General features: G+C 39.0%; 1 protein-coding gene across 1 annotated transcript; it reads left to right on the top strand.

The window, feature by feature from the left end:
• Window positions 1-124: 124 nt before the first annotated feature.
• slc22a16 (solute carrier family 22 member 16) lies at window positions 125-21,719 on the top strand. Its single transcript, XM_084737752.1, has 8 exons — window positions 125-283; window positions 2,079-2,555; window positions 5,221-5,338; window positions 8,932-9,487; window positions 11,203-11,330; window positions 18,570-18,679; window positions 20,163-20,262; window positions 21,138-21,719. The coding sequence occupies exons 1-8, from the start codon at window positions 237-239 to the stop codon at window positions 21,330-21,332; spliced, it is 1,731 nt and encodes a 576-aa protein (XP_084593878.1). The 5' UTR covers window positions 125-236; the 3' UTR covers window positions 21,333-21,719.
• The last annotated feature ends 582 nt before the right edge of the window (window positions 21,720-22,301 follow it).

Below are 22,301 nucleotides of genomic sequence, written 5' to 3'. Positions count from 1 at the left end.
AAGTGGACCTCTTGTTGGTGTGTGTGTGTGTGTGTGTGTGTGTATGATGTGTGTGTGATATATGTGCATGAGTGTGTGTGTGTGTGTGTGTGCGTTACATATGTGTGTGCGCCCCTCCTACCCTCAAGTCCGCTCGGTGAAAGCCCCAGTTTATTATCAGGCGTTGAAGCGCTCAGGAGGATCCGCTGCCCGCCGGGGGAGAGACGCCTCGACGCACAAAATCATCGTCAGGAAAAATGACGAGGGTTGAGTCTTTATTCGACGAGCTCGGACATTTCAAAAGGTAGGCTGAGAAAGCATCTGTACTCCTCTCCAGAGTTATTAAACTGGATTATTTTTGCTTTGTTCTGTGCATGTGGTCGGGTATCAGTGCCAGCAGCCAGATTTTACTCCAGCTTACAAATGCGCTTTTGAAAGTAAACAATAAAAACAAAAGTTGTGCACAAAGCTTTCTGGACGTTTGCTTTTGCATCCTACTTCTATAACACTTCAAATCCTTGCTGAATATTGTGTCTTCACTTGGAGGAACTTTTGTGTCTTTGTCTTCAGGTTTCTGCAGGTCCTTGAAATGTCTTTAAGAGTCTAGAATCCAGTAATCTGAATTTTAGGACTTAAAATATCTGAAATAAGATTTGAATTATGAAGTTCACGTTAATCTTACGAAGTCACCCTTTGAAAATTTCTCTTTTGGGGTTGAAAAACTGTATTGATCACATTGTAACAGCTACAGATAATAATAATTGCCAGTGTGGATATGAAATACATCTTAAATTGCTTTCATATTGGTCTTAATAAAGATTTTTAACATGTTGAAACATTCAGAAACCCTGTTTGTATATTTATGAAAAATAACTGTAAGTTGGCCTGTTTTGATTATTATTAGGACTAATGAGGTGCATTATTAAACACGTGTTCTTACCTTTAAGTATGCTGAAAAAACAAGTTTTCAGTTTCCTAAAAGTGTTGAATTCGCTTAAATTCTTCATTAATTAGGTTTTCTCTCAAAGAACAAGTCAAATGAACGCTTTGTGTGCAGTTAAGAGCTGCAGTGATCAGTTGATTGATTGATTAGTTGTCAACTACTTAATTAATCGCCAACCGTTTTGATTATTGAGTCATTTATTTAAGAAAAAATGTCCAAGTTCTCTGATTTTGCCTGCTCAAATATAAATATTTTATGGTTTCTTTAGTCCTCTATTACAGTAAACTGAATATCGTTGGGTTATGGACAAAACAACACAATTGCGGACGTCACCTTAGGGAAACACTGATCAACATTTTTCGCCTTTTTCTGACATTTTATGGACCAAAGAGCTAATTGTTTTATTGGGAAAATGATCAACAGATTAATTATGATAAAAATAAAAGTTAGTTACAAGTTTGTCCTTTTTTGTAACACAGTATCGTTGTTTCTGTAGTTGATGAATAATCATCAAAAAAGTGTGTTATATATTTAAAGACAAGACTCCCCAGACTTGAGGAAGCTCAGGCAGGCTGCAGGAACCCTGCAGGAGCACAAGACAAGAGCAATATTGTAATTAGACAATAATAAACAACGAAGAGTTTTCACTGTAAGATGATCAGCTGTTTATAACTGTCAGTTGTCTGTCAATGTAAAGATAAGTCTGTTATCCTCAAAACAAAATCCCACTGCTCTGAAAATACACACTCTGGAGTTGAGTGACTGCCTGTTTTACTCTCTGCCAAACTCCATGAATATATTGCTCAATTTAACCGTTATAAACATCTACGCCTTCTGCAAGATTATTAATGATTTATTAAGACTCATAAACAAACACTGACTCATTCAGCAAACTTTCGGCATCAATTTGGAATCTAATTGCGCCAAATGCGTTGTTGTCAGAGAAGTGAGTATTTCATCTTAGCACGTTACCTTCTCTGACGTGCCATAGTTATTTTATGATTTGTTACAGCAGCTATATCACAGATTTCTCTTTATGAGTTGTTAAGGTGACCTTTTTGCAGTTACATACCTCAAGAGCTGCTCCCAGATCAGGCATAGTCTCTTCTTCAGCTCTGATCTCAGCATAATTTTAATGCATTGTTTTTCTCTGCAGATTTCAGGCATGTCTGTACTTTGCTGCAGTCTTCCAGGCCATGGCCTGTGGGATTCACTACCTAGCATCGGTCTTTTTAGTGGAGACGCCAAACTTTGTGTGCAGCGTGCCCGGCAACATCACCGATGTCCTGTACGGTAACCTGTCGGGATCCAGCCTGGAAGACATCCTGCCGGCCTTCAAGGCGGGGAAAGCGCCCATGGTGGTGAGGACGGCTGAAGGAGAGCAGTGGGAGCTCAGCAGGTGTCACTGCGCCCTGCGCATCGACCCAACAGACTTCACATACGACTTCGATGGCAACAAAACAGTCACAAAGTGCAATGGGAACTTTGTTTTCGACCACTCTGAAGTTCAGCACAGCATCGTGACGGACTGGGACTTGGTGTGCGAGAAAGAGTGGCTGGCCAAGCTGTGCCAGCCCACCTTCATGCTGGGGGTGCTGATCGGAGCGCTGGTGTTTGGAGACATCGCTGACAGGTGAGCAAAGGCTGCAGGATGGAGGAGGAGGAGGTGTTTCATTCATTGCTTACAAATAATATCAAGATAAGTTTAGTCTATTACATTACATATGCATTTTTCAAAAATAACATATTGTTAATCCTCTGATAGGGAAAATATATGAAGATTTTATAGAATATGATGCATTACTGTAGATAAACTACCATGAGAGGGACAAAATCAAACATCACATTTTTGATTAGATAGTTTGATATCGATATTGTAACAATATTGTATGAAATGTAATTGGTGCTTTCACAAAATATTAACACAATGAGATTTTTGATAATCATCTGTAATGTGGATATAATGGCTCAGTGGGTAAAGGCAAATAATAGAACAGTGAGAACAGTCTGGTGAGTTCATGCAGAGTGCACAGTTAGTAGGTCATTATTGAAAAATAAACCCTGACTGGGTGTTAGACCCTGACATGAAGCGGAGGGATCTTGAATCATCCTGAAGGGTTTATTTAGCAATAATGACCCGCTCACTGTACGCTGTCCTGCTTATTACATGGTTACTTACCAAAAAAAATCAATTATTTAACACAAAATATTAATTCTTAAACGATTTTGTGGATTTAAAAAAATGTATTGCTCCCCCTGATCAGAACTGTGTCCATAGCAACAGTCTGTTCTTCATAGCAACCAGCTTTTATACAGAAATAACAGACCTTATATTTGTGCAACTGACCAGTCAGAAGAGTTTTAACAAAGTCATGTAATAATTAACTGTAATGCAGCCAGTAGCAGCCCATAATGTAATAACTGCTATCATGTAACATGTGCCAATAACATAATTTTCCTGTTTGTAATGTAATAAAAGTTGATAATGTAATAACTGGCCAATAATGCAAGAAAATTTCTGAACCAATGGCGTAGTAATAGGGTGATGTTATAGCAATATTGTGATATGAGACTAGATATCATCTTAGATTTCGGCTATTGTGATCTGGCACAATGTTGTGTTCTCCTGGTTTTAAAGGCTGTGTGTCAGTCACTAATGTAATAACTTCCAATAATGTGATTATTTTCTGTTCTTAGTGTAGTAAAAATCAATAATGTGATAACTTTTTGCACCTGATGTAATAAGTTAGTACACTATTATAGTAGTTTGGTGAAACAAAATCATTACAAAAGTAATATTTGGAGCTGATAATGTCATAATATACTTAGAATGATGTCAAAAGAGCTGCTCAAAAACCTGATAGATCCTGATCCATGAATCCTAACTCTGAGGAACTTATCAGTGTCAAAAGTATCTCAGGTATTTGAGCAGGTATTTGAAAACAACGGCAAGAAGTCATGGAAGTGTAACACTTGATAGCCAATAAAAAAAACTTGAATGAAGTTGTAGAAGTACAGTATATTGTAGCATTATCAGCTCCAATTATACATTTTTAATGATTCTTTTAACCCAGCTGATAATGTAATAACCTATTACATTATGCACATTAAAGTTATTTTGATATTGGTTCAGAAATGTTACTTTTTTAGACTTTTATTACAATAAGAACGGACAAATTATTAAATAATTGGGAGTTATTACATTAATTTTAGTTTTTACGTTATTGGCTGCTACACAGCCTTTAAAACCAGGAAAACACAACATTGTGCCATATCATGATATAATGATATCCAAAATCTAAGATGATCTCTTGTCTCATATCACAGTATTGATATAATATCAGTATATCGTCCAGCCATGTACAGACTGTGTTAGTAGTTGATGTGTGAGCGCAGAACAGAGTGTTCACTCTCTGTTGCTAAGTAAGAATGAAGGTGTTGGAAAGAGATGATGAGAGTAACAGTCAGGCAGGAAAACTGGATGGCTGGTGTGGATGATGGGACTGAGGGATGGAGGAAAGGGAGGCAGGAAGAAGAGGCGCAATGGGTGCCCGGGCACACTTTGTGACGGATCAGCTGACCTGTCCAAACATCTGCCAGCTGTTTGGCCAGGACTGAAGTGGTCAGCATTTAGAGGAAGGACTTTAGTCTGATAAAGAGTCGAGGGTGCTCTTACTTTGATGTCTGCTCAGCATGTCTGATAAAACGGACCCCGCTAACAGAGTTAATACAGAGAAGGTAAGAGTGAAGTGCTGATCGTTAATATTGATGAGTTAATCATCATCTGATCTTATGATTTTTATCCGCCGTGACTCATGGTCGAATGGTTTTATGGGCTGAGGATTGTTGATCACCTCACCGGCTCACTTTGTGAGGTCAAGTTCTGCTTGTTAGCATCTGTTTCATGCTGAGGGCAAAGTGCAGCACCATGTTTATGTGTGTGAAATACCCAGTAGCACTTGGGGGTCCCCCCAACCCCCCCCCCCCCCCTTAATGCTTCAGTCTTACACAGGCTCGAAATGCATTGCACCATCTATTGACCACGATGTCCAAGCAGAAGAAAAATCCACTGCTCTTCAGGTTGCACAGGGTAACGTTAGCTTTTCTAAACTACACCGCCTTGGGTTGAGCCTGTCGACCAACACATCTTTGACCTTTGCTATCATTTTTACCCCACTGCTTACCTGAACATGATAACTCTGTTTCTTTAGTCCTCTTTCACTCTCTGTCTCTTTCTCCACCTGCATGGCTCTCTCTCTCTCTCTCTCTCTCTCTCTCTCTCTCTCTCTCTCCTCCAGGGTTGGTCGGGTGAGGATTCTGAATTTCACCAGCCTCTGTCAGTTTGGACTCGGGGTGGCTGTAGCGTTCTCAGGAAACTACTATTTCTTTGTGGTGCTCCGCTTCCTCCTCGCCATGGTGAGTTTTGTCCTGCATGTGCGCGTTACTGTGTGTTGTTGTGTATCCATGTGTGTTCTTGCGTGACATGATTGGAGGAAATGACAAATTAATAATGTGGTAATTCCACATATACAGTAATAACTGTTATGGATTTCTAGTAGAATTCCTGGGACTTCTAACTTTGTTCATAAATGTAATCCACCAGTGTGGAACTGCAGACACACGAACACTAATGTCAGTCATTTTGAAAAAAGGTCTCTGTTCACTCGTTCAGTATGAGGCGAGGGAGGTGCCTTAAGTTCTGCTTGTAAACAAGCCGGCTTCTTTGGGCTCATTATGTATCAAATTTCTGCAACCCTAATTTTAAAAAAGCTGGAAATTTGTGCAAACTGAATGCAATGATTCGCGAATACATTTTTTTTAACCTATTTTCAGTTGAATACAGTACAAAGACAAGATATTTAATGTTCAAACTTTATTGTTTTTTTATAAATACATGCTCATTCTGAATTTGATGCCTGCAAAACACTCAACAAAACACTGGGAAAGTTATGAAAAGCTCAAAAAACACCTGTTTAGAACATTCAACAAGTAAACAGGTTAACTGGTAACAGGTGACAACATCATGATCGGATATGAAAGGCATCCGTCCATGAAAACATCCTTGAATGGCTCAGTCGTTCACAAGCGTGGACAAAAGCGTCACAAAACTGCAGGAATTTCAGGATTTGACCATCTACAATCCAAAACATTCAGAAAATACAGAGAAATCCCTGCATATAAGGGGCAAGGCTGAAAACCAACGTTGAATGCGCGTGACCTTTGACCCCGCAGGTGGCACTGCATTAAAAAGCCACATAATTGTATAAAGGATCCTACATGAAAACAAGAAAACACTGGAAAACTGTTGTCAGTTAACACAGTTCGCCGCTGCATCTACAAATCCAAGTTGAGACTATCATGCAAAATGAAAACAATTATACATTAACAAGATCCAGAAAAGCTGCTGACTTCTCTGTGGTCTGACGAGTCCACAGTTCCGATTGTTTTTGGGAATCTTGGACGTCTTGTCCTCTGGGCTGAAGAGGAAAAGGAACATCCAGATTGTTACCAGCACTGACTTCAAAAGCCAGCATCTGCGATGGTATGTGGGTGTGTTAGCGCCCATGGCATCATGGGTAACTGTCACATCTGTGAAAAGCCACGCTGATGCTGAAAGGTTCATGCAGGTTTTGGAGTCTTTCTCCTCTCCTTTTGAAAATGCACTGTCCATTATGAAGCACAAAATACACAAAAATACAACTCTGGACCGTTAAGCATTGAAGTTGTATATCATGCAAGAATGAGAAAAAAAAATTTCACATTCACAACTTCAACAATTAGTGTCCTCAGTTCCTAAACACTGACATACTTTTTTGGAACATGTTGCAGGCATCAAAAAACAATATGTGTACCAGTTTGAACATTAAATATCTATTCCATTAATACAAAACGTTTTTGCGAATCATTGCATTCTCTTTTTTAATGTTTTACATAGCGTCCCAACTGTTTTGGAATTGTGGTCGCAGATGTTTTTATACAAAACAAGCTCTCAGCCAGTTGCTAATGTTCTGTATGATTTTTTTTTTTTTTAGGAGTCAACTTCTGTTAGTCATATTGCAGTCAAGCCAGCATGCAAACCAAAGCAAGATGTTTGCTCCAGCTGAGTATAAAAAGAATATAACTATAACTATGTCATTTTAACAGCTCTGTACGGAGAAAAAGTTGTTAAATTTATGTTGCGTTAGTTTCAAAATATTTACTTTGGAAAACAACCCAAATGAGGTCAATTAGAAACCACTGTATATTGTAATAATAACTTATGGACCATACATTTATATAAAGGAAGAGAATGCAAGAAATTAGCAGAAGTTAATCCCCAGTTGTTTCCACTTTTCATTACAAAATACTTCCAGATATAAAACAGACATAAGAGATGACAACAAGGACACCAAAGTTAAATAAATAAAGGTGAAAGATAGTGACGTCCTGTAGTGGTGAAGGTCAGTTGGTGCAGCAGGCTGAACTTTCCAGACCACCATGTTAAAAGTGAGCAATGATAAGGACTTTATGGGATGAACAGTGGTAGAGCAGGTACAGTAACAAAGTGTCTTTACTGGGTTTATATGCACATTTGTGCGTTTGTGTACAGAGCAGCACGTCATAAAATGAGCATTTAAATAAGATGTTTACAAGGCAAACGGGGAAAGGAGTCGTTACGGTTACAAGTCCACATGGCAGTAAAGTAAATGCTGAAAGGGTCCCTACAGTGTGTCCACTGTTTCACTCTTCTCCGTCTTCTACCATCCCCCCCCCCCCACTCCCGAAGTCCTCCTCAGCTACAGCTGTTGTTTTTCACATCGAATCAGACTCTCAGACGGGGTGCACAGACTGCACACACACAGTCACACTTAATACAGGCCGCATTCAGTCTCATAAACAGGGACTTAAAGCCTGTTTACTGCCATGTACAGTAGTACACAGAGATCTGACAACATGTTTACCTTGTGGTTGCAGTTGCAGATTTATCAGCATATAATTGTAAATTATAAATCTGCCCATGACTATTTTTAGATGTACAGTATATGCATGCAAATGGCACAAATCTGATCTACAAAGCACGACTATGAAACTTTTAAAAGACAAAAGGTGAGCCACCGGCAACTTCTGTTGTCCAACGTTAGCAAAAAACATGTATTTTCCTCTTACCTAGTGCAGTGATACGGTTGGCAGGTGTAGTTTGTTAGAAAGAGAGTAACTCCTACATGGTCACAACAAGGTCTGTGGATTTATCTTGGATAACCGGGTCATGATTTCTGAAAAAAGACACTGCTGCTGAGTTTTTCCAATGTTTTTTTTTTTTTTTTTTTTTTTGACGCTTAGAGCTAGGGCTGCACGATATGGTAAGAAAAAAAGTCATATTGCAAATATTTTGACTGAAATTGTGATTATGATATGTGATATAATTAGTGGAAATTATCAGTTTTGCTTTATAATTTTCATGTTCATTGAAAAAAGTTGATGATGATGTGATATTTATTGAGGTCTGTACCAAACAAACATGTTGTATTTTATCTGGAGAACAATATTTTTAGCCTTGGTTACCTATGCAGTGCTACAATACTTCATTATAATGCTGTTTACATTTTTCTTTTTCTGAAAAAAAATGACCTGGTTCTGATTCTGTGATTTGGATTAGCAAGCTAGTTAAGTAATGTTATGCTGACATCAGCTATTAGCTAAATACAGTGAGCCTCAGTCCAGAACTAGGCATGATGGGAAATGAGGGCCATATTTTAGACTGGAGAATGGCTGCCTATACCACTGATAGAATTTTCTGTAGAACAGATTTTATAAAGAGTCAAAGCAATGGTCTTTGTGATGACGTTTCTCAGGCAGCAGGTGTTGAAGTAGGGGGTCCCAGTCGTGAACCTGATTATTCTTGGGTTGTCGCGATTTGAAAAGTTTGAGAACCACTGTACCAGAGAACCGCAGTGGAAATAAGCCTTTACGCTTTACTGTGTTTTCATCCTTTATTTTATCATCAAATAAATTTATCTTTGCTTTTGCAGGTGTCGAGTGGCTACCTCGTGGTGGTGTTTGTCTATGTCACAGAGTTCACTGGCATCAAGGTCCGCACATGGACCTCCATGCACGTGCACGCCGTCTTTGCCGTCGGCATCATGGTGGTGGCTCTGACCGGTTACCTGGTGCGGGTCTGGTGGATCTACCAGATCATCCTCTCCACATGCACCTCGCCCTTCCTGCTCTTCTGCTGGAAGTTCCCCGAGACGCCCTTTTACTTGATAGCCAAGGGCCGTTACAAGGACGCCCAGACTCTGCTGGACATGATAGCTCGCTTCAATGGCCTTGATGTCAGGCTGAAGGTGGAGGACCTCCTGAAGTCAGACGAGACGGAGAATGGCACAGCCCTGATAGAGAAGTCAGAGGAACCACCGCAGCCTGAGAAGAAGCTGTCCATCCTGGATCTGTTCTGCAGCTGGAGGATGGCAGGTCGCACGTGCACGGTGTGGGCCATCTGGTTCATCGGTAGCCTGGGCTACTACGTCTTCTCTTTAGGCTCTGTCAACCTGGGAGGAAACCAGTACGTCAACCTCTTCCTCGCTGGTAAGTCACTGCCTACACAATGTGCATGAAGAAGAAGAAGCAAACTTGGTGCCTTGGTCAACTTTCCAGGTGCAAATATGCTAATTCTTATCTGGATTGTAGGACTTATTCCATCACGCTATACTCTGTGTGCAATGTATGCGCAGCTGCTCACTATAAAATATTGTTTTAATCTTGTGGTGTATACGAGTTACAGTAGGAGAATATTATGTCACTGGGAAGGCAGTGACACATTTTCTGTTCTCCAGTTTGGCCTTGTTTTGGGACCATAGAAGGTCAAATAAGTCTGTGAGCAGTTAAGAAAAACATCCCTCTGTTTGTGGGCTTAACGGGTTCCCTGTGGGTTTTTATCTAACACAGAAAATAAGATTTGTTCTGTAATAAACATGATTTTGTCAGACAAATGAATAACTGATGTACTGGCTCATGTAACGCTGTTTTGAAAGCATGGGAGTTTTCCAAGGCTAATTTCCTAGTATAAATTTTACAGCTATTATTTCTTACTAATGTACTATTAAACACTTCATTTAGTAGAAGTAATGTCTAGGAATTACATTTGACTGCAGATGGCATGCGGCATAATCAGGGCTTATATGGGTGCTGGAAATCCTTGAAAACACTTGAATTTTAATGTGATGTTTGATAAGTGATTGGATTTTGGTTGAAGTGCTTGAAATTGTAATTGTATTACTTTCATAATTAATCACTACCTGAATGCATAGTTTGCTTTTTTTAGATTAAAAAGAGTAGAATTTTCTAGCATTTGTGCTAATGTTATGCTAAAGTTTGGAAATTCACAGGCTAAATGCTGAAACTGCAGGAGGGACTGAGTATGATATCGTAGTACTCGTATTGTATGTCAATTACAGCACATTCATTTATGGAATATGTAACAGCTAATATGACCTTTAAATGGCAAAGCTAATAATGTTAATTTTAATGTTAACTCCTTCTCGCAACTGAAAAATATAGCAAACATTAGACCAATGCATAGCTAGCCAACTAGAGGCTAACTGAGCTGGAATGTAGCTTCTGTTAGACTGGTGCTTAGTTCGCCAACTAGCTACTAACTGAGCTGGAAATATAGCAATAGTTAGACCAAGGCTTAGCTTGCCAACTAGCAGCTAACTGAGTAGGAAATCTAGCAAACATTAGACCAATGCATCGCTAGCCAACTAGCAGCTACCAGTGCATAGCTTGCCAACTAGAAGCTAACTGAGCTGGAATTTAGCAAACGTTAGACTAATGCATAGCTTGCCAACTAGCGGCTAAATGAGTTGGCAAAGCTTTAGAGATATTTTGTAAATGTAAACTACAGACTGCTTAATTCACTTTGAGACAGTTTGAAACATGAAACTTTGCTGTGTTTTTCTTTAATTGTCACTGTTCTGGAAAATGCTGTTACAAAACATAATTTAAGTTGTTTAAAGCACAGTAACTTCTGATTTAATGTGGTGCAAAGGTGAAATGGTCATTTTGAGTATGTAAGTATTATTTACCACAGCTGTAAGGCTCTGGAAAGGTTCTTTAATGTTCAGCAGGAACATTTATAACCATCTCTTATTTCATTTGAAGACATGCAGTAGAGCTGATTTGGCAGGCCGAGCTTCACCATCATTTCAGATGCCGGTTATTTAATTCCCCTGGACAGAGTGTCTCAGTGTCAGTGTCACAATAACCTCTGACTGAGAGCCGCTGCGATTGGCTGTTTCCAGGTGCAGTGGAGCTTCCCTCCTATCTGGTTGGCTGCTTTGCAATGGACCGGATTGGCAGGAAGATGACTTGTGCTCCAGCTCTTCTCCTGGCCGGGGTCGCCTGTATGCTCATCATTGCGGTGCCTAATGTACGTACTGAGAGAGAGTGTGTGTGTGTGTGACTGTTTAGGAAATTTAAGTATTCTTAAATCTTAAAGTCTTAAGTTATAAAACTTCTGGCTCATGCACATTTTTAGTGGCCCCATAACAAAAAAACATAAAAATTAGTTATGAAATTCAAGCTTGAACAAGAATTCTGTTAGAAACTTTTTATACTTGTTTAGAGGAATTGGCCAGATGCCACACAAATCATTCTGTCCTATTCAATTTGAACAAACTGTTCTTGAAGGAATGCACACTTTACCTTTCTATTTCCACAGTTAGACAGCGGTGGAATGTAGCCAAGTACATCTAAAAGTAGTTTACTTAAGGAAAGTACAAGTGCCTCAAATTTGTGTTTGAGAATTTCCTTTTCATGCCACGTTATACTAATACTCCTCTATATTTCAGAGGGAAATAGTAGTATAATAGAAGTATAGTTTTGTTTCTTTATTGACAGTGACAGGTGAGGAGACAGACAGGAAACAGGGAGAGAGAGAGAAGAGTGTGACATGCAGTTAACCCAGGGGTCGACAACCCTGAGTTAACTGCCTTGTTTCTTTTTTAGGATTTGGTAGCAACAGCTAGTTCAGGAAGATTCACGACCAGCCGCCGGCAAAATGTAGACGAAAAGGTGCTGAGTCATAACTGAAGGCTACAGCGCACATTTTAGGTGACAAAATCTTAAAACTTTTTTATTTTTATTCTGAGTACATGCTACAAAATTTTTTACAATGAAAGAATTTAAGAATAAATGTAGGACTACAACCAGTTGCAGAACCCTGAACTAACCAGAAAACTAGCAAACTAAACAGATGATGTGTTGAGGTGATTCTTCAAATGCGGTGATCAATCTCTTAAGAAAAAGATTTGTAATGGAGGCAGGATATTTTACAGTTTAACTCTAAACTTTTTTGTCCAAAATGACATATAGAACCCGGTGGGTCAGATTACTTGGAAATAAAGTCAACTTCTGAATAACATTGCATTTTTTAAAATTAGTAACATAATCCATTGGATAACAATAGAAATGTAATCTAATCTGAATACTTTCAGATTACTTTCAAATCAGTCAATGAAAATATTGGACCTTATGCTAAAAAATGGATGCAGCCACAAAAGTCTGAGCTCCACAAATATTCTTTTTTCTCTTTAAACATCTCAATATTTTTTTGATGCAAACGAAGTTGGTCAAATCAAATCCACCTTACAGAAAGAGTTCTGGCATGAACTGCAGGTGTGTGTATTCTTCTACATTTCTCTTTTAATGGAAGAGGAGCACAAAACATTAATGTAACATTTTTAATGTAAATGAAAGTCTATAAATCATCATTCAAAGACAAATATTAGTTGCATCACCTTTAACAAAACTGGTAGTTTGAGCTGAGTAACTTATGTCAGACTCACTTTTTATTAGTTAATAGAGCACTAGTTATCTTGAAAAACATATTTTAAAGATAAAATCAAAAACATGATTGTTATGCATGACAATGTAACTATAATCTAATTACCTATTTTTCAAATAATCTGGGCTGTTTGTTACTCATTGTACATTATCCCAATTACATGTAATCCACTACCAACCAACTCTGTCAGATGTCAGCACATATTAAACAACATATACACCAATGCTGATGTAGAGACAGGAAAGGCCGATATCGGGCTGATAAAATCGGCCAACTTATATATCTGTCTGGCTCTGTGTGCCATGGCAACGGTTGCAACCATGCAGTCTTGTGGCATGCGTGGTAACCACTCGGCTACCAACAGCCACCACCAACAATTTTCTGCTTTTACTACTTTTTCTTTCTCCGTTGATACTTTTAGAGTGTTTTCTGGTTTATACTTATTTACTTTCACCTAACATTTTCAATGCAGAACGTTTAATTGTAGTGGGACATTTTGAAAGTGCTGAATCAGTTCTGACTCACCAGATGTACTCTGGTCACTTGTTTCACGGAAACAACAACAACTTTCCAGCTAGCAACCTACGCGCTTAAAACCACAAATTAGCTCCTGGGTCACTACTAGTACGAATGTAAACAAGCTAACATCTGTTAGCTTTTCTGCTGTGGGTCTTTACTGCCTGGACTCGCCTCCTGATGTGCAAATGTTCTAACCAAAACAAGTTACCCTCCGACACTATTTGGCAGGGGCACGGTTGCTACATCCTGGGCTTAGCTCCGCCCAAGACGACTGTGATTGGTTTAATGAAATAGAAACCAGACAGAGCGATCATGTGTGGAAGCAGACCTTTCTCCAGTGCCGAGCACCATGCCAGACTATATCAGTACTGTTCTAAATGTTAGATCCTGATTTCTAACTGCATTTGGAGCATTTACACGTGAAAGTGAGGCTGCTGTCCACAAGACGACTGTTAGCTGTGGCCAGAAACAGCGATGAACTGTAACACATGGCTATATTTCAGGTATTTTCTGCACTGGCACAATCTATCTGCACCGTTAGCTCTTGAGTTTGTTGCTCCACACCGTTGGACCACTGTCACCGGTGAGCCCTGATATAGTGTATGCTGCATGCAGCTCCCAGTGTGTGTGTTCTGAGCTCTGACCCAAATTCGCGCTGCTCTTACGGCCGGGTTGGCAAACATCTGGCACGTAATGTCCAAGCAAATATGACCTTTGACAGTGAAAGCCATTGTGAGCGGAGCTGTCAACAAACATGGGCTGAAAAATGGCAGCGTGGTGACAGCAGTGACGGAGAGTCGCCTCTCTATCCAGCTGTCTGTTTCCTCTCTCCTCTCTCTGGTTGTGCCACTGCAGAAATCTTTGCAGAAAGACACAACTTAATGAAAACTCCATCTGCAGGCTTATGTACACTCCCACATACCAGAGAACGTACACTTTATTTGATGAACTACACTCACCCGGCAGACATACTTAAGTTTCTAACACAGCTAAGAGAAAAGAGTTGCAGAGTGGAAAGAAGTGCAAAGAAACACAGTTCAAAAGCAGCGAGGTCCAGTTAGCTTGACATTCTTCAGTATTATGAGAAGGACAGCTTATCTTATCTTCTCTTCCTTCCTTCATAAGTGCTTCACTCTCCTGATACTTATATGGCAAATGCAGTGCAGTCATTTTGTACACTTCCTCAGTCATTAGTGTGCAGTTTTAGATAATGTCTCAACCTCTTATCAATGTGTGTTTTGTTACTGGATGTCTGTTTATCTCCTTATAGGTGTTCAGTGTGATTTGATTCATTATTCCAGGCGTGGGGAGTAATGGATTACATGTCATGGGATTGTGTTTAATGGCCTGTTGTGAAAAAATACTTCACTGAGTGGAAAATTCAACATTATTTTGTCTTGAAATCAGAAAAGGGGAACAGCATCACAGTACAGTGACAGTTCTGCCTTCAGCTGTGAAAATACTATCATCATCCAAGAACTCAACATCTAACTTAAAGAAATATTGACAGCTAAGCCCTATCGCTAACATCAGCTACACTGACAACAACTAAGTTAGCTACACAGACCAAACACTAAAGTTAGCCACACAGACTGACCCCTAACATTAGCTATGGAGACCAGCTACTAATGTTAGCTACACAAACCAACCACTAATATTAGCGACACAGAGCAATCACTAATATCAGCTATGCTGACCAACTGCTACCATTAGCTATGCAGACCAACCACTGATGACAGCCACACAGACCAACTGCTGACATTAGCTACACAGACCAATTGCTATTATTAGCTACACAGACTAATTGCTAATATTAGCTATGCAGACCAAGAGCCAAGGTTAACTACACCAATGAACTGCTAACCTTTGCTTCTAACATTAGCTACACAGATCAAACGCTAACAGTAGCCACGCCAACCGACCACAAACATTATCTATGTAGACCAACCACTAATGCTAGCTACACAGACCAACTTCTAAAAAAAGCTACACAGACCAACCACTAATGTTACAAACCACTAATATTAGCTATGCATACCAAGCGCTATTATTAGCTAGACAGACCAACCATTCATGTTAGCGACACAGAACAACTACTAACATTAGCTACACAGACCCATCACAAAACTAGCTACACAGATAGATCACTTGTATTAGCTATGCAGACCAACTGCCTTTGTAGCTACACAGACCTATCGCTAATGTTAGCGATGCAGACCAACCAGTAATATTAGCTACACAGACCAACTGCTAACCTTAGCTACAAAGAGCAACCACAAACATTAGTTAATGAAATAGAGCTTGTAATATGAAGCTGAGCAAATGTAATTATATATATTCAGTGTTTCACTTATTTAAGTTCTCAGCTTCTTATGCTGTCAGTTTTCAGCATTGGTCACATGTGTTGTATGCATTCTGCAGATCTTTCTGTAGGTCTTTGCACAATGTGCTCCTTTGTTCTGGGCCTGAGTTTCTATCCATACGTGCTAAACAAGTATTTTCAGAGGTCTCTAAAGATTTGTAACGCAATCCTTACAGTCGAGACCTTATTCTGTCTCAGAAAGTACTGGAAACAGTCTCCCTCTTCATCATGGCCACTCTGAGCGCTATGTTTGTCTGCATAGCTACACTGTGCTGCATTAGTGAGGCAGTTACAGTAATAGCTCTCTCGAGCCATTTATACTTACAACATTTACACTTACTCGTGCTGATTTCAGCTGCTGCACTAACCTCTATCTGGTAAACAAACACTAACTTTTTGTAAGCAACACACACTGTTACTACTCTATTAAAGCTCTCTGGTAAATCTGGCATCTGCACAGGATGAAGAAAAAAAATCAGTCCTGCCACCGCTGTCTGCTTGTAATAAAAAACTACCAGTTCGGGTACCGACTGCTTAACACCAAAGATGTTTAGATCCAGTAATTAATTAAATGAATAAAAGAGCACATTAATAAAGAACGCGTTTATTCCTAAACATCAGTGTAAGCAAAACTGTTGGATTCAGTCCAACAATTCAAAAATAGCTTGTTTGCGTCACAGCTCACTTTCCAAGAACATTTTTCACATGCACATGTAGTACACTGTTACACACACTGTCCAGCTGCACGTCTCATTCAGACATATGTAAATGGTGTAAAAGAGGCCAAGCAGGACTTCATTCAGCTGTACTGAAATACTCACATGCACGTATGAAATGCATGTAAACTAAAACACTCCCAGTCAATTAAATATGCAAAATCACTATAATATGGACTGCACAGCTACAGTGTCTTCAATATTTTCTTAATTTTACGCACATCCATTCATGCTAAAATAAATAGTTTTAAGTGCTGCCCCTGTGTGGAAGAAGTCTGTGTGTATGAAGAAATGTCTAATTTATGTTTTGATGTGATTGTTGACCTGAGAGAGTCCTTCACTCTCCACTGCTTTATGTTGAGAGACGCTGGAACGTCTGGAAGTCATAATAAGATGTCGACCTTGATCTCCTGGATTAACACACACACATATACATACACCCAAAGTGACAATGTTTACATTCACAAAATATTCCATAAAAGACAGTGTTCCCACTAAGCTGTTGAGATAGCTAATGAAACTAATATTTTTGTTTACAGAAAGCAATTCATACTCCAACTAAAATAATCTTTCATCAGAAATGTGGGCTCTTCTTTTGTGCATTCACAGCAGCCCTGCAAACTGGTTTGGGTTGTTTAAAATGCACAGATCTGACCATAAACAGGAAAGAGGCTTTGTGTTGCATACTGCAGAAAAAAAATCCCAATTGAGACACATAATCTGGATGCTCTGTATACAGTACATATGTCCAAATAATGCTCCTAAAACCTGAATAATATCAACATATCCCACATATCTAAATCAGAAAATACAACATATAGATTTAAGGCCTTATTCAGAATATACAAACAAAACATGTTGTTCATATGAACTGTATCAAATTTGGAATATTCTCATATGTTATATTTTCATATGCTGTGATGATATTAGATTCTCAAGACTGGGTTGCACCAACAAAGATTTATTTAATCTAAGATTAGTTGTAATCAGAGTTTTAAAATTTTAAAATTAGGTTTAAAGTTAGTAAATCTAGATGTGAAATTTCAGTAAATTTAAGTTTATTAATGTAAACCTAAATAAAGAGTTTAATCAGTATGGAGATGCTTGCTTACCCAAATTAAAATAAATAAATAAATAACACCACTGAGTGCTGTTAGGACCTAGTAAGCATAAAAGAGGGGAAGAACTATAAAAAGTTAATAAAATGTTTGTCAGCTAGCTAAAAAAAATAACAAAATGTTACATTGTTTGCTAGCTAGCTAAAAAGTTTACAAAACATTGTTTGCTAGCTAGTGAAAGTGTACTCATGATAGCTCAGCAGAGAAGTTTTAATTTCTCCCACTTTCAGTAAAACTTGTTGGCTAAATTAATGGAACAATATGGGCAAGTAAGAGAAGATTAAAAAAGGGACAACAGCACAGAAAAGATATAAAGACTGTCGTGCAGCAACTGTCAGACTGTTTCAACAAAAAGGCAGTTAAACCTCCTGAGTGTAAAGTTAATACTTCATTATAAATTGAGTTAAAGGTTTTGGTGCAACAAAAATAAATGTAATCTACATTTAAAGTTAAAACTTTAAAAGGTTTATATTCTTAATTTTAAGATGGTTTGGTGCAACATAATGTAAGTTAAACCATGATTTAAGTGGGTTAAAAAATGAATCTTTGTTGGTGAAACCCAGGCTAAGTTCTTGGGATCTTATGCATTTCTTCTCAACCAGATCTATGTTGTAATAGACTTTATATGTATATTTAAATAAGGACAAGTTGAGCTGAACATGTTTTTATTCTTTTAGATCGAGCAGGAGTAGAGATTTTCCACAGCACCATGCCACAAAATACAATAATGAGGTAAATTAACGCTGGAGTGACTGAGGGAGCGATCATTCCTTCATTTTATTAGATTACCTAGATAGAATCAAATCAAGTCAGCATGAACTGGAGTTCACACGCTCATGGAGTGCTATAAGAGTGACTGCGCTGCTGTTTAACGCTCGTCTATTAATGGAATCAGGGGTCAGATGAGAGGCTGAAGGTCAAAGGTCAAGTGTTCTTATTTTTTTATGTATGATTAAATCAGCTGTAATATCCTTTACAGGGTAAAGATTACAGTGATGTTCACATTTAGCCCTTCAGAACAAAATGATTTGCAAAAGAGCAAAGTAAAGAGATGAGAGAACCCTGGGAACAGTTCTTGATTCTTACAATCCACCGTCTTTTTCCACAGGACATCGAGGCACTGGCCATCGCTCTCTGTATGATCGGGAAGTTTGCCATCGCCATTGCCTTTGGTCTCATCTACCTGTACAGCTGTGAGCTTTACCCGACGATCATCAGGTAAGACCAAACAGAATCAAAACACATTCAGCCCCTGGAAACAGAGAATATCCGCAATCGAAAACTGCTTCTTCAAACCCCGAACCAAGAAATCTTATCATTTGCTCTCAAATAGTTTTATATCTTGACGGTTCAAAGTAGATCTGAGATAGGATTTTTCCCAATTTTGGCGTAACAAACTCTAATTTCATCCTTTCTCATCTTAGGTTAAGAAATCCTAAATTTCTTAATCCATAATCACTTATCAACCCTTAAGTCTGTAACCTAGCAACCGACACTACTTTTCTCATCTTGCTGAGCTAAACAACTTTGTAACCACTGATTTTCGTAAATATACTCAAACATTAAAACATACATGGACTTTTAACTAAAAGACAGATGAGTCAAAGCTACTGTAAGCTAACAATACTGACAGTTAATGTTAACTAACACTACCAGGTACCATCAACTAACAATACTGTTACTGTTAGCTAACACTACTGTCAGCTACTGTTAGCTAATATTCCTGTTAACTGCTGTCAGCTAACAATACTGTCACTGTTAGCTAACATTACCGTCAGCAACTGTTAGCTAACACTGCTGTTAATTACTGTCAGCTACAATACTGATAGTTAATGTGAACTAACACCACCAGGTACAGTCAGCTAACAATACCATTACTGTTAGCTAACACTACCGTCAGCTACTGTTAGCTAACACTGCCATTCGTCACTGTCAGCTAACAATACTGTTACTGTTAGCTAACACTACTGTTAGCTACTGTTGCATAGGACAAATTTGGAAGATTGATCCAGAAACAATGGACTGACGTGACAAAACATTTTTTGTTATTAAGAGTCTAACAGAGAGACTACCGTTAGCTAGTTAGTAAGTTAACAGCTAGCTGCTACTACATGTGGAAAATTGAAAGGTAGATCTGCTTAAAGTTGCCCCAAAGTTAGACAGTTTCTTGAAGATTTTGGGTAGCTTCTGTAGTACACGTTTTTATCCTCAGATTGGATAAGAACATTCACTTAAGAAACTCTTTATCTGTAATAACTTATTTCCTAAATTAGGTTTGCTAACAGTAAAGGATGGATCTGCTAGTTAGAACGTCTCTGTAATACGACCCCTAGTGTATAATCCACGTCTTCTTAAACATATGTTTGTTTCCATTTGGTACTGACAGTGTTTTGCGATCTAAGGAAAATAATCAAGGAAAGAAAAGACGTGAGTGTCCTTAATATTGTATGTTTTATTTACATGTTGTTGAAGATCTACGCATTTCCACAGAATATCAATATGGGCACAATAAAGTTGTCAGTTCAGCGTCTTTTAACAGCAAAAAGATTTGAAAAGAAACAGAAAAGTCAAGAAAAATAGTTTTAACTATACTTGGACAGTAGGAACAGAGTTTTATGCACAGCTGGAGACAGGATACACTTCTCATCGCTGTGCTCTGTCTTGTGTAAAGTAGCCGACTGTGTTGATGATTTCCCTGCAGGTCTCTGGCAGTGGGCAGTGGCAGCATGATGTGCCGTGTTGGCAGTGTGGTGGCTCCCTTCTGTGTTTACCTGGCTGATGTCTGGATCTACCTACCTCAGGTACACAGGTTCTCTTCTGGTTGGTTCTCTAAGAACAAAAGATTTATTTATTTTTTATCACACTCATAGAAATAAGGGTTCCAAAGGGGTTCTTCCTGAGGGCTTGAGGTTCTACCCAGAAGCATTTGATTCTAAAGAACCCTATTTTCTTTTTTTCTTTTTAAAAAGGGGGTTGTCAGGCTTCTTTGCAAGATTAAATGTTCCATTCCTCGTCATCCAAAGAAGAAACCTTTTTGGAAGAAACAGTTCGTCAAGGATTGCTGAAAGAACTTTTTCATCAAGGGTTCTTTGCACCATAATATAAAAGATAGATAGATAGATAAAATCCTTAGAATATAAAGGGGTTCTTGGTAGAAACCCCTGGGTGAGTTAGCACCTGTAGAAGGTGGAAAGATTCTGGATAGAACCCAAGAGAGGGTTTTGGGGTCAAACCATTGCACCATAGAGGGGTTCTCCTATAGAACCCCTGTGTGTTTTTTTGATAAAACCCTTGGTATATAAAAGGGTTCTTGATAGAACCCTTTGGGTGGAAACATTACACCATAGGAGGGTTCTCCTTTAGAACCTCTCATTTGGCGTTCTGGATGAAAACTCTCACAGATGGTTCACAGATGGTATAACCCTTAATGTTGGGTTCTCAGTAGTTGAATCTTTGTAAAAAGGATCTACCAGGAACCAATAATGGTTCTCCTGCAAGCCAAAGAACCCTTTATGGTTCTAGTTAGCACCTTGATTCCTAAGTGTCCACCTTGTCCATTCTGTTACTTTTGGACGTTGTTCCTATTTGTCATATTTCATCAACAATGGTCTCCCGGCAACAAGACAAATTTTAAGTAATTACTTTTCCTTTTTTTTTTATCCTGACCGCTGTGTAGCTCATCGTGGGAATCCTGGCCTTCATTATCGGAGTGCTGACGCTGTTGTTGCCTGAGACCCTGGGCGAACCTCTGACAAACACCTTGGAAGAGGCCGAAGAGCTGGGACGCAAGCCCAGAAAGAAAAAGTCCGCCCTGACGAATAAAGATGCCGAGTACACGCTGGAGTTGAATCAGCAAGAGGCCAAAGTCTGAGTCGTACGCCGCTGGAACACCAGAGAGAGAGACAGACGCACAGAGAGGAGGAAAAATGAAGGAGAAGAGAGGAGGCGGTGACGGCTGCCAACAGCTGAAACATCATCATTGATTTACTGGATTGTTGGAAGGAAATGAAAAAAGGCTTTTTCTTTCTGAACTTGCTGAAATGACGTGTTTGTTGACATTTTTTTCTGCAAAGTGACCAACAGTTCAGTATTTTAAGAGTCCCGAGACATTACACAAACCCTCTTGCGTGCATACGGTTCTCAGTAACGCAACAATCAGTCACAGATACAGTCCAATCACAGCAGTCCAATTCAGTGATCGAGAAAATCATGTGAGTGTGTGTGTTCAAAAGCAAAAAAAAGTGCATCAAAGGATAACTTCAGTCTTATTTTTAAGGTTTTGCCCATTATTTCCATTAGGTATGATGACTTTGTGCTCACTAAAGTAGTTGTTGTTGAGGTCTGGGCGCCCGGTGACGGAGCTAGAACGACTGACAGGGCAAGAAGCAACAACAGTTAAGTGTTATAAACAACAGCTTAGCCACGTTAGGTAAAAGAAAGGCTGTCTTGTAATCACATGGACACGTCGTCGAGGCAACAAGAACTACCCAATCACAGCTTAGTAGTGGTGGCCAATCAGAGCACAGTAGGGCGGGACTAGTCAGGACAGTCTTGGGGAACAAATAATGTGCAAATCTCTAGCTAACAAGGTAGCTAATCTACATCAATCATTAGCTAGCTAGTTAGGTATCATTTTGCTAACATATACAGTGTATATGCTGCTTTTAAAGGAAAGGAGAACGATGACCGAGGTACGAAGCTTGCTCAACTGTCATTGGAGCACAGAGAAAAAAGAGGCGAGACTTAGGAAGGCTACTGTTTGCCTTTGTTTTCACTTTCAGATTACTTCAGCTAATCTGTTTTTTTGTTTGTTTTTTTTTTAAATAACTGTATGATCTCA

Source organism: Lutjanus erythropterus, chromosome 15 (assembly GCF_056507025.1).
Source record: "Lutjanus erythropterus isolate fLutEry1 chromosome 15, fLutEry1.hap2, whole genome shotgun sequence".
Classification (NCBI taxonomy): domain Eukaryota; kingdom Metazoa; phylum Chordata; class Actinopteri; order Lutjaniformes; family Lutjanidae; genus Lutjanus; species Lutjanus erythropterus.
The sequence above is the reverse complement of the archived record's forward strand: the minus strand, read 5'-3'. Positions and strand labels throughout refer to the sequence as shown.